This window comes from Somniosus microcephalus, chromosome 2 (genome assembly GCF_052327205.1).
Source record: "Somniosus microcephalus isolate GS21.2 chromosome 2, FLI_Smic_1.0, whole genome shotgun sequence".
Taxonomy (NCBI): domain Eukaryota; kingdom Metazoa; phylum Chordata; class Chondrichthyes; order Squaliformes; family Somniosidae; genus Somniosus; species Somniosus microcephalus.
In genome coordinates, this window is record NC_140988.1 from 156,799,223 (window position 1) to 156,816,053 (window position 16,831).

Sequence of the window (16,831 nt, forward strand, 5' to 3'; positions counted from 1 at the left end):
AAACATCATCACTAAAAAGGGAGAATAGATTACCCTTATTCTATTTGATGCTTATATTGTGATGGAATCAGTTTTTAATCACCACTGCAAAAAGAATTGAACTCTGCCTCTTCCTTCTACAACAAATACAGATTTTAATTCCAAAGGAAGATGGAAAAACCTCTCTCCCAAGTTGCTTACAATCACAATCCAAATCCATCTACTTATTATCATGATGATGTCTCCTGTAACTGTCAAATGGCTTAACCACTCCCTTTTCTCTATCTTTGATGTCCTTATTCCCAGAAAAACTATTGCTGTCTCCTTCTCCTGTCACTCCCTTTGCTACAGCCCCATCTTCAGCCCTTCAAGTATGAGGGATGCATGCTCAAGCATATCTGCTGCCCAACTGGTTTAACCATCCATCGCCAGATTTGACCATGTCAAACACCACTGCATCACTCTCATAGACCAAAACTGGCCTCTACTTCATGATCATCCTGGAGAGCAAGAATAACTCCAGCCTTCTTTTTCCTGACCAACAACATCCTTAAATCTGCCCCCCGACCCCATGTTCACCTCGGACCCGACTGCTCATAAAACACACCCGTGACCCCTATGACACTACAAACTACTGCCCCATCTGGATTAGCCCACCTACTGCTGAACCTCTCATCCATGCCTTTATCACCTCCAAACTTGACTATTGCAATGCTCTCCTAGGTGGCCTCCCATTCCCCACCTTCTATAAGCTTCTGGTCATTCAAAACTCTGCTGCCTGTATCCTAACAGTCCTCAAGTCCTGCTCGCCCATCGCCCATCACCCCTGTCCTGACTGACTTGCCTTAGCTTCCCCAATGTCTCAATTTAAAATTCTCATCCTCATATTTAAATCCATTCACAGCTTCACCCGATTCTACCTTTGTAACCTCCTCCAGCCCCACAACCAACCCCCTGCAGCCCCAACAAATTCTTTGTTCCTCTGACTCTGGCCTCATGCTCCCTTCCCCACTTCACCTCATCATTGGCAGTCGTGCCAACAGCCAACTTGCTGTACGCTCTGGAATTCACTCTTAACTCGCTGTGCCTCTCCACCTCCCTCCCTTCCCTCTCTTCCATTAAGACCCTCCTTAAAACCCACCTCTTTAACTAAGCTTTTTGGATCTGCTATTTTGGCTCGGTGTCTATTTTTCCTGACACCACTTGGGACATTTTTCATTGTTAAAGGCACTAAATTTATGCAGGTGGTTGTTATTGACCGTTTTTCCTGAATATGGGAGTCTCACTGATGGCCTTCAGCCTCCTGGGTCCTGCTCTCTGGAATTTCCTCTCTAAACATTTTCACTTCCTTCTGATCCTTTTAAAAACCTCGTCAAAACAAATCTCTTGAACTAAACTTTCAGTGGCCCATCTCCGAGTCTCTCCATTTCTGGCTTGGCATCTATTCACCATAAGCCTGCCTGTGAAATACCTTGGGACCTTTTTTACATTAAAGGTGCTACATGAATGCAAATGGTTACTGTTGTTGAACCAAAACCTGATTTTAATGCACTTTCTTAAAATCATCAATTCCCTGTACAAGTCCTCAGTTATCTTATTTACCACAGAATAAACCGAAAGTCATATGAGCAACTTTCATTTGCTTCACCTTGGGGTGGGGTCCTGCTCCAATGTCAGACCCCAAAGTGCAATGTTTTGTAATACAACCAAGGAGGACGTGAGTTGACTTTACATTGAGTAACCACAGTGACATCTTCTGTTGCCTGGGCACCTGCAGCCTACATAGAAAAGTGATTCCTGGGTAACATTAGGTTTCTAATTGCACAGTGCTAAGTCTGGAATCCATCCACTCCTCCATTCAGTGTGCAATTAAAAGAAGTGAACTTTTTATTCCACACTGTATGGAGACTTTGTAACTTTGAAGTACTTATGCAGATCTTTGTAGTTTGTATCAGAACAACAGGAGGCCATTCAGTCCAAGTAATTTGCTCTGTCATTTACGTCCTTTTCTGAAGTGCGTAGATGGGACCATGTTCAGCATCTGCTGAATCCATTCCAGATGTAAGTTGCTATTATGTCTCACTAGCAGTGTGGGGAGGAAAATGCAGATATGGTAACTAAAGAAACGATATCTGCTCAGAACGACAACAACACACAGAAAATGTCCCACGGCGCTTTACTGAGCTGGGAAATGAGATAAAATAAATAAAAGAACTAATGCCAGCCATGGTGTAAGAATTAGGGCAGATGACCAAAATCTTGATCAAAACAATGGGAAGATTTTTTTTTAAAAGTGGGGGTGCAGAGAGGTTTATGGAGTGAATTCCAGAGAGTAGGGCTAAGGCAGCAAAAGACTTTGCCATTAGTGAGAGAGAGGAGCACAAAGTTTAGAGACGATTGAACGGTGTAGGCAGGAATATAAAGCTGGAGGCGGTTACAAGGATAGGGTAGACTGAGGCTGTGGAAAGATTTTAAGTTAAATTAATTGGGAGCAGGAAACATGTGCAAGTCAGCAAGGAAGGGCAGTCTCGGCGAGTAGAATTAAGTGTGGGATAAGATACAGAGGGCTGAGTTTCGAACTATTTGGAGAGGATAGAGGGCGAATGAAGTGAATCAAGGATGACAGCAGATTTTATATATATGTCAATGTCCTGTGGCATTGCATACAAAGAATCAAGTTCAAGTATCATCTTCAGGTGAAGGAAAGCTTAGAGGGTGGAATAATTGACCAGGAGGCACAGGTGTAATTCAGTCCTTACTTTAAAGTCATACATCTGTCCTTATATGTTTATATTTCCATTATAAGTGTGGGCTGGGGAATTTATAATGTAAACTGCCGATGTAAATATGTCACATTGTAATTATACACTTCTGCCAGTTGCTGCAACACCTCCACTGGTAGGAGGGTGTAATTACAACCTGACAAGTTTACTTCGGCTATGTCCATTATAAATATGAGCATAGAAATTTATAATGGAAGAAGTTGAAAGGAAGTGTACAGCCATAAGAGATATTAGCCTAGAAATTCAGTTGGTAGCGCCAGCCGCTAGTGCCTTAAGAGGGCAATAAGTGGGGCACGAAGCGGCTAGCGCCCGGGCGCAGCGCGATCTGCGCCTCGCGAACTTGAGTGAACATTTAGCGGCGGCGCAAAACCGCAACGCCCGCTCAGCTGCGTGCGCAGATCCTGACGTCATTTCATGGTGCAACGCCCTTGGTGCGCCCCGAACTTCAGTGGCGCCCTCCTTCTTTCCGCCTGGCGCTCCCAGCGACTGGTTGAGTGGAACGGTTCCCAGTCGTCGTGGGGCTGGGGGGGGCGCTATTTAAAGGGGGCTCTTCCTGCATTAACATAAGAACATAAGAAATAGGAGCAGGAATAGACCAATCGGCCCCTCGAGCCTGCTCCGCCATTCAATAAGATCATGGCTGATCTGATCCTAACCTCAAATCTACTTTCACTCTCCATCACAACCGAACACATGTGATCTCCCAGGAGAGGCGAAAAACCAGATAAAAAACCCAATGGCCAATTTGGGACAAAAAAAAACTGGGAAATTCCTCTCCGACCCATCTAGGCGATCGAAACTCGTCCAGGAGATCACTCTGTCCCTGTATTTCCTGCAGTACCAGCCAGGAACAGGCCCAATTTACTCTTGAAGGACTCCTAGCTGGCAGCCTGTTCCCGAGGTCTCCACTAATCCCTGTGAATAGAACCATCTCCTGAAATCTAACACAGAATTAGAACACAAGAAGTAGGAGCAGGACCAGGCTACAAGGCCCCTGGGCCCGCTCCGCCACCCACAGGGCCATGACCGATCCGAACCTAGCCTCATGTCCGATTTCCTACCCACTCCCCATAACCCCTAATTCCCCTTCTAGGAAACTGTCTATTTCTGTTTTAAATTTATTTAATGATGTAGCTTCTACAGCTTTCTGGGGCAGCAAATTCCACAGACCTACCACCCTCTGAGTGAAGAAGTTTCTCCTCATCTCAGTTTTGAAAGAGCAGCCCCTTATTCTAAGATTATGCCAACTAGTTCTAGTTTCACCCATCATTGGGAACATCCTCACCGCATCCATCCGATCAAGCCCCTTCACAATCTTATATATTTCAATAAGATCGCCTCTCATTCTTCTGAACTCCAATGAGTAGCGTCCCAATCTACTCAACCTCTCCTCAAATGTCAACCCCCCCATTCTTTGTGGTAGCCATTTTGGCTCACTCCTGTGTGAGAGAGAGAGAGAGATTTGCAGAGAGACAAAGGGAGAGAGCTTTCTGCTTTGACTCAGCGTTCGCACAGGTACTTCTGGCATCAGCCCAGAGCTTTGCAATTGGATTGATTTTTCAGTGCCATAGCCTTGAGTGGCCACATATAATGGGGGCTGCAATGGGTGGAAACGTTGGGTTTCTCCATTGCATTGAGAGGGCTCAGAGACGCCGAGAGAGAGTGCCAATCATGGCCAGACGGAGGAGGGCCAACAGGCGTCGGCACAGGAGGCCTTACCCTCCCAGGGTATACTGCCAGCACTTCTCCTACCTCAACATGTCTGAGGAGCAGTGCATTCGGAGGCTTCGATTCAGAAGGGAGGTGGTCACTGAGATCTACCACCTGCTTCAGAGAGATCTGCAGCCTCAGCTGAGGAGCAGGACGTCTCTGTCGGTGGCAGTGAAGGTGACAGTGGCTCTCGACTTCTATGCCACCGGCTCCTTCCAATCCGCTACTGGGGACATTGCCAATGTTTCCCAGTTCGCGGTGCATTGCTGCATCCGCCAGGTCACGAATGCCCTCTTCAAAAGGAGACGTCAGTACATTTCCTACCCCATGACCCTGGACAAGCAGCAGGAGCATGCATTGGGATTTGCAAGAATAGCAGGCTTCCCCATGGTCTAGGGCGCCATTGACTGCACGCATGTGGCTTTGCGGGCGCCTCTAGAGAATGCCAAGGATTACCGCAACCGGAAGGGGTTCCATTCGTTGAACGTGCAGTTGGTGTGTGACCACAGGCAGCTGATACTAGCTGTCAATGCCCGCTTTCCAGGCAGCAGCCACGACGCCTTCATCCTGCGCCAGACTTCTGTGGCAGACATTTTCAAAGCCCCGGCTCACCCAGGAGGCTGGCTTCTCGGGGACAAGGGCTATCATTTGTGCACCTGGCTGATAACCCCGCTCCGTGCGCCCAGCACCCCTGCTGAAGAACGATACAATGACAGCCATCAAGCGACCAGGAACATCATTGAGCACACAATCGGCATGCTAAAGCAATGGTTCCGCTGTCTGGACCATTCCGGGGGAGCCCTTAAGTACTCGCCTGAGCGAGTCTCCCATTTCGTTGTAGTGTGCTGCATGCTGCACAACCTGGCTATCCTCAGGACTCCGCCACTGCCAGCAGACATTGGAGGACCACCAGAGAAGGAGGAGGAGGAGGAGCACCAAGACGGGAGGGAGGCACAAAGTGCAAGGGCCGTCTGTCTGCAGCTTATTGCAAGTCGGTTCTAGGCCCACTCTCGGAATGGCTTGTGCCATTGAAAGAACATGAATGGACCCGCTCCGCAAGCCCTGAGCCGGTCAAGGCAACAAATAGTTCAAAGTGCAAACATGCACAATCTGAATTAAGACAATTATTTATTTAACAAACTCTGTGCCCTTCCCGCATGACAAACAAATACAGAGAAACCCCCCAAAAAAACAGTCAGATACATAACTGGCTCTCACAACCTGGAGACAATGAGCAAAAGAGTTAAACAAAAATGACCATGATCCTCGGCCTTCACAAAAAAAACACAGCATTTTGCCACACCACCTACTTTTTGGCCTGCGAGGGTGATCTGCATCGCTTGCGAGATTGGCCCCTTCCCACCCTGCAGCTCCTCCGCAATGGGACCCCAGTGGCTGCAGCAAGGCTGGGGGAAGGCTGCTGAGGGTCAGATAGTGAGTCGGCAGATGCCCTTGGGGGACGGCCTGGACCAGCTCTGGGCCTGGAGGGCCCGGCTGCTGACTGCTCCAACTCTGCTTGGGCGGCAGCAGTCTGTCCTACGGGTGGTGGCAGCTGCAGTGGAGGAGTGACAGTGTTCTCAGCAGGAATGCTGCTAACCTGACAGAGCACAGGCACTCCCTGGTCGGACGAGCCACTGGCACTCGCACGGGCCAGCACTGAAGCATGCGCAACAATCTGCTGAAGCACAGACTGCTGGCCTGCTGCGGCGCAGCGAGGACCCCGACGAATCCTGCCCGATCCAGCGAGGGTGGCAGCAGTTAGTGCTCGTGAGGCCCTGATCTGTGTCTGCATCAGACCAGCCAGTGACTGCATGGCACGACTAAGCACTTGGCTGGAAGCCGCGTGTGCTGCACCGAAGTCCTGCAGATTCCTTGCTTGTGCTGCACCGAATTCCTGTACACTCCTTGCCAGTGACTCTATGGAGTCAGGCATCCTTGCCACTGCAGCCATGAGCTCAGTGTGCCTGCGCTCCGCCTGGGCGCCCATTTCAGCAAGGAGCTGCACCTCCTCTGCGCTCACTGTAGCAGGGCTGGAGGCCACACTCTCCCTCCGGGGAGAAGGCCGCCGAGCTTCCCTACCCCCCCCCCCCCCCCCCCCCCCCCGCGTTGCTGCAGCCCGCTGGGCCCCGGAGCTTCACCCGCCTCAGACCCTTCCCCCCTGCTCCCCTCCAGGGAAGACGTGTCCCCATCATGGCCATGGGCTGCCTCGGCTGAGGGTGGCACTGATGTTCCGGCTTCCTGTTCCTCCTCCTCGCCTTCCGATTCACTCACAGTGGCAGCTTGAGGGTCCGCCTCCTCACCTGGCGAATCAGCATCTGAAAGCAGGGAGGTACAAAAGTTGCTTTAGCGTGAGGACAGGGTGACAGCGAGGGAGGCATGAGTGCTGCAGTGCACTGCATTGGTTTGATAGTGGCAAAGGATGCTGGTGTGAGGCACAAGTGGAAAGAGAGAGGTCAAAAAGGTGATGACCTTACCATTGCTGTCCAGAACGGGGTCGGCATCTCCAGTGGCGACGGGGCCAATCAGCCGGCCTGCCACAATCCGTTTCACTCGCTGCTCCAGATCGCGGAGGTCTTTAAGTTCAGGACAGCCTCCCCCGGTCCGTTGCTGCTGCCTCCTATTATGGGCCAGCTTGCCCTGCAAGAGAAAGGACGGGCTCTGAGTACAGTGTGAAGCCCTGATTTTCACTGCACTGCCTCCCATGGTCGAATAGCCCTGACAGTGTGAAGCTCTGATCTTGGCTGCACTGCCTCCCATGGTGGAATAGCCCTGACAGTGTCAAGCCCTGATCTTGGCTGCACTGCCTCCCATGGTCGATTAGCTCTTAGTGTGTAAAGTGGTGAATGTGCATGTGAGTTTCATGAGAGGCCCATAGGTGTTGGATGAGGGCTGGGCATTGGGGCTTTCAGGACCCTTTGGCCATAAAGTGAGGTGCACATGCAGGGATGAAGAGGATACTGGAAAGGGTATTCACCCTGACAACCCGAGTGAAGTCGTTGAACTTCTTCCTGCATTGCGTTGGGGTCCTGGGTACCATGCTGCTGGAGGTCACTCTGTGTGCCACCTCCCTCCCAGCTTTTCTATATTCGTTGGGCAGCGGCCTCCTGCCACTGTCAGGAAAGAGATAGGTCGCCTGCGCTCCACTGCGCCAACCAGAACCTTCAGGACCCCCTCACTGAAGCGCTGCGCTCGCTCCCTGGCCCTCTCCATGGTCGTAGGTGTAACGATGTCACAGGCAGGTCTGTCCAGGCCTAGAATCAGGGCTCCAATGTGCAGGGTGTGGCTGCAAGCCAAATCGACCCTCCCCCTTTAAGAGGTGACCGGCACCAGCGTGTCTGCCTGCAATCGCTAACTGGCTGCACCTGCACTGCGCCCGCCCTCGGTGGTAGCGCCTCGGCTCGACTGTAGCGCCCCAAACATGGCAATACTGAATTTCTAGGCCATTATACCCATACATACATCTAAAAAAAGTTATGAGCATCACTTTCTTTGTGATTTGATTGTTGGAGCCATTTGTACTGCCTATTATGACACCTGTCATAGTGAAAGAGGAGGTAGTGGACATACTGGATGAAATAAAAATTGATAAAGAGGAGGTACTAGAAAGGCTGTCTGTACTTAAAGTTGATAAGTCACCAGGACCAGAAGGGACGTATCCTAGGATGCGGAGGGAAGTTGAGGAAATCACGGAGGTACTGGCCATAATCTTCCAATCCTCCTTAGATGCGGGGGGTGGTGCCAGAGGACTGGAGAATTGGAAATGTTACACCCATGTACAAAAAGGGTGTAACGATAAACCCAGCAACTACAGGCCAGTCAGTTTAACCTCGATAGTGGGGAAGCTTTTAGAAACGATAATCAGGGACAAAGTTAACAGTCACTTGGACAAGTGTGGATTAAGTAAGGAAAGCCTCCACGGATTTGTTAAAGGCAAATCATGTTTAACTAACTTGATTGAGTTTTTTGATGAGGTAACAAAGAGGGTTGATGAGGGCAATGCAGTTGACGTGGTGTACATGGACTTCCAAAAGGCGTTTGATAAAGTACCACATAATAGGCTTGGAAGCAAAGTTGAAGCCCATGGAATAAAAGGGACAGTGGCAGCATGAATATGAAATTGGCTAAGTGACAGAAAACAGAGAGTAGTGGTGAATGGTTGTTTCTCGGACTGGAGGAAGGTATACAGTGGTGTTCCCCAGGGGTCGGTACTAGGACCACTGCTTTTCTTGATATGTATTAATGACTTGGACTTGGGGGTACAGGGTACAATTTCAAAATTTGCAGATGACACAAAACTTGGAAGTATAGTGAACAGTGAGGAGGATAGCGATAGATTTCAAGAAGACATAGACAGGCTGGTGAAATGGGTGGACACATGGTAGATGAAATTTAACACAGAAAAGTGCGAAGTGATAAATTTTGGTAGGAAGAATGAGGAGAGGCAATATAAACTAAAGGGTACAATCCTAAAGGGGGTGCATGAACAGAGACACCTGGGAGTATGTGTGCACAATTTGTTGAAGGTAGCAGGGCAGGTTGAGAAAGCAGTTAAAAACGCATACAGGATACTGGGCTTCATAAATAGAGGCATAGAGTACACAAGCAAGGAAGTTATGATGAACCTTTATAAAACACTGGTTCGGCCTCAACTGAAGTATTGTGTCCAATTCTGGGCACTGCACTTCAGGAAAGATGTGAAGGCCTTAGAGAGGGTGCAGAAAAGATTTACGAGAATGATTCCAGGGACGAGGGACTTCAGTTACATGAATAGACTAGAGAAGCTGAGATTGTTCTCCTTAGAGCAGAGAAGGTTGAGAGGAGATTTGATAGAAGTGTTCAAAATCATGAGGGGTCCAGACAGAGTAGATAGAGAGAAACTGTTCCTGTTGGCGGAAGGGTCGAGAACCAGAGGACACAGATTTAAGGTGATTGACAAAAGAACCAAAGGCGATATGAGGGAAAACTTTTTTAACGCAGCGAGTGGTTAGGATCTGGAATGCACTGCCTGAAAGGGTGCTGGAGGCAGATTTAACCGTGGCTTTCGAAAGAGGATTGGATAAGTACCTGAAGGAAAAAAATTTGCAGGGCTACAGAGAAAGGGCAGGGGAGTGGGACTAGCTGAAGTGCTCTTGCAGAGAGCTGGCACGAGCTGAATGGCCTCCTTTTGTGCTGTAAAACTTCTATGATTCTATCACTGACTTAAAAAAAAAATTCTTAAAACAGTAAACTCAGTCTGTGTAAATGACAAAGAATAAAAGGTTAATACATGTTTTGATAATCTAACACATTTCTGTGTTGAGTCTGTTAGTGGGACTCTGGTTTCTAAGCAAGAAATCTTAAAAAGCCAATTTTACTAAGCTGAGATGTGATTTCGCAAAAGTGGACTGGAAACAGCTACTTGAAGGTAAATCAGCGTCAGAGCAGTGGGAGGCATTCAAGGAGGAGATAATGAGGGTCCAGAGCAAATATGTTCCCACAAAGAAAAAGGGTGTGACCCCAAATCTAGACCCCCTGATTGTCAAGGGCCATACAGGGTAGGATAAGGCAAAAAAGGGAAAGCTTATGTCGGATACCGAGAGCTAAATACTGCAGAAAGCCTAGAGGAGTATAGAAAGTGCAGGGTTGAAATTAAAAAGGAAATTAGAAAAGCAAAGAGAGGGCATGAAAAAATATTGACAAGTAAAATCAAAGAAAACCCAAAGATGTTTTATAAATACATAGAGCAAGAGGATAACTAAGGAAAGAGTAGGGCCTATTAGAGACCAAAAAGGTAACCTATATGTGGAGACGGAAGACATGGGTATGGTTCTTAATGAATACTTTGTATCTTTCTTCACAAAATAGAGGGATGATGCAAACATTGTAGTTGAGGAGAAGTGTGAAATATTAGATGAGATAAATGTAGTGAGAGAGGAAATATTAAGGGGTTTGAAAGTAGATAAATCGCCAGGCCCAGATGAAATGTATCCCACGCTGTTAAGAGAAGCAAGGGAGGAAATAGTGGAGGCTCTGACCATCATTTTCCAATCCTCTGGCTGCAGGTGTGGTGCAGGAGGACTGGAGGACTCCTAACATTGTACCATTGTTTAAAAAGGGAGAAAAGGATAGACAGAGTAATTACAGGCCAGTCAGCCTAACCTTGGTGGTGGGAAAATTATTGGAAAAATTCTGAGGGACAGTATTAATTGTCATTTAGAAAATCATGGATTAATCAAGGACAGTCAGCATGGATTTGTTAAGGGAAGGTCGTGTCTGAGGTAACAAGGAGGGTCGATGAGGGTAGTGCGTTTGATGTAGTCTACATGGATTTTAGCAAGGCATTTGACAGCGTCCCACACGGCAGACTGGTCAGAAAAGTAAAAGCCCATGGGATCCAGGGGAAAGTGGCAAGTTGGGTCCAAAATTGACTCAGTGGCAGGAAGCAAAGGGTAATGGTCAACAGGTGTTTTTGTGACTGGAAGGCTGTTTCCAGTGGGGTTCCGCAGGGCTCAGTACTAGGTCCCTTGCTTTTTATGTGGTGTATATCAATGATTTAGACTTTAATGTAGAGGGCATGATTAAGAAGTTTGCAAGTGAGACAAAAATTGGCCGTGTGGTTAATAATGAGGAAGAAAGTTGTAGACTGCCGAAAGATATCAATGGACTGGTCAGGTGGGCAGAAAAGTGGCAAATGGAATTCAATCCGGAGAAGTGTGAGGTAATGCATTTGGGAGGAATGACAAGGCAAGAGAATACATTATAAATGGCAGGATACTGAGAAGTGTAGAAGAACAGAGAGACCTTGGAGTGCATGTCCACAGATTCCTGAAGATAGCAGGACAGGTAGATAAGGTGGTTAAGAAGGCATACGGGATACTTTCCTTTATTAGTTGAGGCATAGAATATAAGAGCAGTTATGCTTGAATTGTATAAAACACTAGTTAGGCCACAGCTAGAGTACTGCGTACAGTTCTGGTCACCGCATTACTAGAAAGATGTGATTGCACTAGAGAGGGTACAGAGGAGATTTGCGAGGATGTTGCCAGTACTGGAAAACTTTAGCCATCAAGAAAGATTGGATAGGCTGGGGTTGTTTTCTTTGGAACAGAGGCGACTGAGGGGAGATTCAATTGAGGTGTATAAAATTATGAGGGGCCTAGATAGAGTGGATAGGAAGGACCTAGTTCCCTTAGCAGAGAGGTCAATAACCAGGGGCATAGATTTAAAGTAATTGGTAGAAGGATTAGAGGGGAGTTGAGGAGAACTTTTTTGACCCAGAGAGTGGTGAGGGTCTGGAACTCACTGCCTGAAAGGGTGGTAGAGGCAGAAACCCTCATTGCATTTAAAAAATACTTGGATATGCACTTGAAGTGTCGTAACCCACAAGGCTACGGACCAAGAGCTGGAAAGTGGGATTTGGCTGGATAGCTCTTTTTCGGCCGGCACAGACACGATGGGCTGAATGGCCTCCTTCTGTGCTGTAAATTTCTATGATTCTAAATCCTTAGTGATAAAGTGCTTTCAACTCTGAAAGTAGCCCATGTAACCATGCATCAGTTTCTCTAGTATGCCACACTGTCTTCTGGGAGACTCTCTGGTAACAATGGTCACTGGTTCCTAAAGAATTATAGTGATCTTTCATTAATTTTTCATATTTTTCATAATCCTTCATTTTTAAAAACTTTTTTTTTCTATCAGGTCATTGCTTACCATGAGTCGGAGGATGTGCTTTTTCATAACAATAGGAGTGTTAATACCGAGTGTGACAGGGAAAGTCTCACAGGTATTAAGTGTGACACTTATAGGAAGTGCATGTTATTAGCAAAACTTTTAATATATTCTAGATTGCAATTCCGCCTCTGGGTCAGTAGGTGCAGGTTTCGAGCTCTGCTCCAGACCACCCCAGCGAGTGGAGACTGGAGTCCGGCTCCAAATTCTGGATTGATATCCAGGAGGGTACCCCACCACCCATCGATGGAATATGGGATCCCTAAAATCCTTCTGCCACAAAAGGTTAACCACCCAATCGGCTGGTATAATCTAGTTACAGAACCTACCAGCGTGGCAACTGGTAGCGGCAATACGTTCTCTAATCAGGACATGCCCCAAAAGGAACAGGTGATTTGAAGTGAACTCATAAACAAACAACATTTTTTGTAGTACACTGAAAGTTAATATTGGTGTTTAAAACCCTGACATAAGCGAATTACAATAACATTCACGTGTGTAATTGAAGATACATAAACTTTATAGCTTCCATTTGGTGACATAGTAAATATAGGTTTTTTTCTGTTTAATTCAAGTTTTATTGTACGTGTTGAATTACTACACAGAACAGGATAGATTCTGGGCATTAAAACAGTGTTTTTCTTGTTTGAATTTGCCTGTTTATCAGTGCCTATCTTTGATAAAATATATTTCTTTTTCCTCACCAGTTCTTCTACCAGTGACCTCTCTGGCTATGATCATGGGTATCTAAGAAGGAGTCCTGACCAGTACAGTTCAAGGGGTAGCATGGAAAGCCTGGACCATACCAACCCTCCTTACCACTCTTGCAACCTCTCACCTGCCAAATCCACCAATAGCATAGATCAGCTTTCCCACCATCATAGCAAAAGGGACTCTGCCTACAGCTCCTTCTCTACAAGTTCCAGCATTCCTGAATACCCAGCTCCAACCTTCCGCACTGAACGTTCCTATTCCATGGAAAATATGCCTTCCAGAAATAGTCTACATGAAGGAATCAGACAAGCTGACATAAAGTATGTAAAAACAGTCTATGACTCCCACAGAGGAATTTCCGAAGAACGCGAGGTTAGCTGTCCTTCAATGATTAAAAACTCTAGCAGCCGAACCCAAACCGATTCCAGGAGCTATTACAAGCCCTACAGTGGCAACAGACACAGTATTGGCCCAGTGTGGAATAACCCTAGTAGGAGCTCTTTTGAGATAGATAGTAAAGCGCCTCCTCTTCCCCCAACCCGCAGTGACAGTTTCATGGCAATCAGAAGCCATGATAAACCTACCTCCTGGTCAAGTCTGGATGGACAGGCCAAGCCTGTTCGACCTCAGCCAAAGGGAGCATGGCCTCACCATATCAACACAGGTTCTTGTGGGCAAACCCATCCACTGAAGCCTGTATTTATAGAAGGACAACTCAACACAGTGTTGGAGAAGAGCCCTGAAAGTAGCCCAGCTATTCAGCCTAAGCACAGTTACACTCACGCGCCACAGCCAGGTCAGCCAATGCTACCAACTGGAATTTATCCAGTGCCTCAGCCTGAACCACGGTATGCCCAGGTGCCAACCAACAACAGCAACTGCTTGCATCAAAACAGCAATAACGGGTTGCTACACCCTGCTCTAAGTAGAGAAAGTACACACAGCACTCAAGATTCAACCGAAAGGACTAAATGTACTCCGTGCAATGTAGAGGACAGCAAAAACCAAAGCATCGTCAATAAGTCTGCTCTTTATCAACCCAGTGCTGCACATCTTGGTTCCAGCAACAAATATGAGATGGTGTCGGAGCACACAGAGGGACAATATGGGCACTACAAGGTGCACGTCTTCCCTGATCCAAAATGTTTTTCTGACACTGCTCTAGTGTCACCTGATGTTGGACCTCTGTCTTGTCACAGCACTCCAGTCAGTGCCAGCACCAGCACAACCGATGCACAGTATTGTTGTAGAAATACCGAACATCCACAAACACAGCAAAGAAGAAAAAGCAGTGAGAAAGACCCATCCAGTCAGCGAAAAGGCCAAGTTGATGGAGACTCTTATCAGTGGAAAATTGAGCGGGAAAATCATTCACCTCGGATGCAGGATGAGAACCGAGACAGACAAAGCTCTCTATGGCAGAACAACCAAGAAGGTAAAGTGGTCCACCGTAGGCAACAAAGTTTGGACGCAAAAACATTACACCAGTGGGAAAGTTACAATGACAGCCGATTATCTCAAAAATGGGATCAGGACAGCAAAGAGCAGGTCTCTGACCAGTGGGGTAATTATGAAAAGCAATTGTGTCCTAAACGTTACAGTGACATCATCAATACAGCTCAGTCTCCATATGTGCAGCCAAAGTACGAGGAGCAGAACCAGTGCCAAGAGCAGCATAACAAATCTGATTTTAGCAGGTCAAGGTACAGCACCAGTAGCACCCAAAGTTCCCAGAGTGGTCAGTTTGGAAAACCTGAAATGACAAAACGCTCTTCTGTGCTCGAGACCGTTAATAAGATTGAACAACGTGAATACGACAGCGAGAGAGTTCCAAATACACGAGGATTCCACTTTGGTTCAGATTCCATTAGGCTAAGCCAGTCTTCCAGTGCGAGAAGTTCACTTAACAACATAGATGATTTTAGGAACAGGTACAGTGTTGCAGAAGGCCAGCCAGCAAGGCAGCCATCAACTCCAATGATCAACTTAATAACTGCAGACAAGACTCCCATCCTGCATCATTTGACATGCGAGAGCAGAGATGCGGGAAATAAAATGGAGGAACTGAGGCGTCAGGACGGAGAGCTGCAGCTTCCTGCTAAACCTGCACAAAGAAGCGATCATACTCCACTTCCCATCACAAACAAGGGGGCTCAGCTCAGCAAGAGCAAAAGTTCTATCCAGTTGATGGATAAAGGTGAAAAGGATACCCCCTGGGAAGATGATATTTCGGGGTCTCCCCCTGATAATGCATTTAACCGAGCTTACAGAAACAGTCTGAAGGATGCTCAGAGCAAGGTTCTGAGGGCCACTTCTTTCCGGCGTAAAGATTTAGATTTAACCTCTGCATATCTGAACAAGCAAAAGGCTCCTGACAGGCCAGCCTCGGCCCACGTTGGGTCAGTGTCTCAGGCAAAGCTGTTACACATACCAAAGGAAAGGCATTGCATCACGCCAACAGAAGTGAGGAATCCTACCCCAGATTTCAGCAGCAAAGAGCTTCAAAGCAGTCATCATGTAGCACGTATAGGAAACAGGAAGCGCTTGACAGCAGAGCAGAAGAAGCGGTCATACTCCGAGCCCGAGAAAATAAATGAGCTGGGAGTGTCGGACGGTGAAACCTCATTTGCCTCTCAGCATAAAAAAGATCGGACTTTTACTTTCCCAGAACCCTCTGAATTGAGATCTGTCGCCGACAAACGGAGACTCTTTGAAAGAGATGGGAGGACCTTGTCAACGGTAAACCTCTCTAAGCCTGAACTGAAACAGATCCAACAGAACGCACTTGCTGATTATATTCATCGGAAAACAGGCAAAAGGCCTTTTGTGCAGGAAACTGGAGTTGTTAAGGAACGATCACAGAGTGTTTACCTGCAACCAAGCAGATCCGATGATCAGAGCCTTTCCTCCTGTTCAAGTATGAGCTCACTGCTTGATCAGACCATCTATTGTCGCCAGCCTGTTGAAAGATTGCCCGAAACAGCTCGTGTTTCATCAACGCTGCCTCCTGGATTAACCGGTAGCTTTGATTTCTGTGGCAGTGCACATCAGGCTGGTAGCGGAGCGTCACTGAATCGGTACAGAACGAACATGGAGCGATCATACGGTTCAGAGTTAACACTAAATAAAATGGCTCCTCAAGATTCAGTCCGAGCTTACAACCAGTCCCGTCAAATTCCATACCACCATCAGCAACAGCAGGCATTTGATAGGCACTCGTCTGCAAGGAATTCTGGGAAGTTTGCATCCGCTGACAACTTGCTTGAAAGATCTGAAAACCCAGTAGCTGTCCATGTTCGTTCAAGGTCATCGCCATCGACTGAAATGATCTCACAGGTAGGTGCTAAGTTTACAGACAAGTGAGTTAAAAGGGCAACATTGGTCATGGGGAAGAGCACTTTCAATGTCAGTATCCCACATTCGATTAGTTGGTACAACAACCTCACCTATCCGAAGATGGACGTCTTAATTTTGGCTCTTCCAATGGCCCTGTAATAAATGAAGCACCTGGTATGGTGCTGAGCCATAAAGACGAGGAAGCTCCCTGCTTTCATCCATAGTCTGGTTGACCTCAGCTGAAGAGACAGCTGGAGGACTGTAATTGGCTTCAATGTTCCTGGGTTAGGGAAACAAAAATTAGCCAGGGACTCCTTCTCCTGGTCATAATCAAATGACCCTGCAGGAAATGTGAATTTGTTGGTGTTGGGTGAAGATGTGCTTTGGTTCGGCTTAGCTGCGATGCCCTCCAAAGTCAAAGAGCCCACCAATATTCACCGTCTTGGATCACACATTAACAATGGACAGTAAGGAGAGGAACCCGAGGGCTGTCAGTTGCTTGGAAACCATAGCCCAGCATGAGGCAGCACCTTCAGAAGAGAGGAGAAAACTAGGAAGTGAAGAAATAGCTCTTCTAACACAAGCTGCCACTGCTGAGAAAT

General features: G+C 47.2%; 1 protein-coding gene across 3 annotated transcripts in view; it reads left to right on the plus strand.

Moving 5' to 3' along the window:
* The window catches only part of shroom3 (shroom family member 3), a 646,471-nt gene that overhangs the window by 584,703 nt on the left and 44,937 nt on the right, over nt 1-16,831 (plus strand). For all 3 annotated transcript variants that reach the window (XM_085964404.1, XM_085964424.1, XM_085964414.1), the window contains one exon: nt 12,887-16,229. In XM_085964404.1, coding sequence (XP_085820530.1) covers nt 12,887-16,229 — 3,343 coding nt within the window. The remainder of the gene's footprint in view (nt 1-12,886; nt 16,230-16,831) is intronic.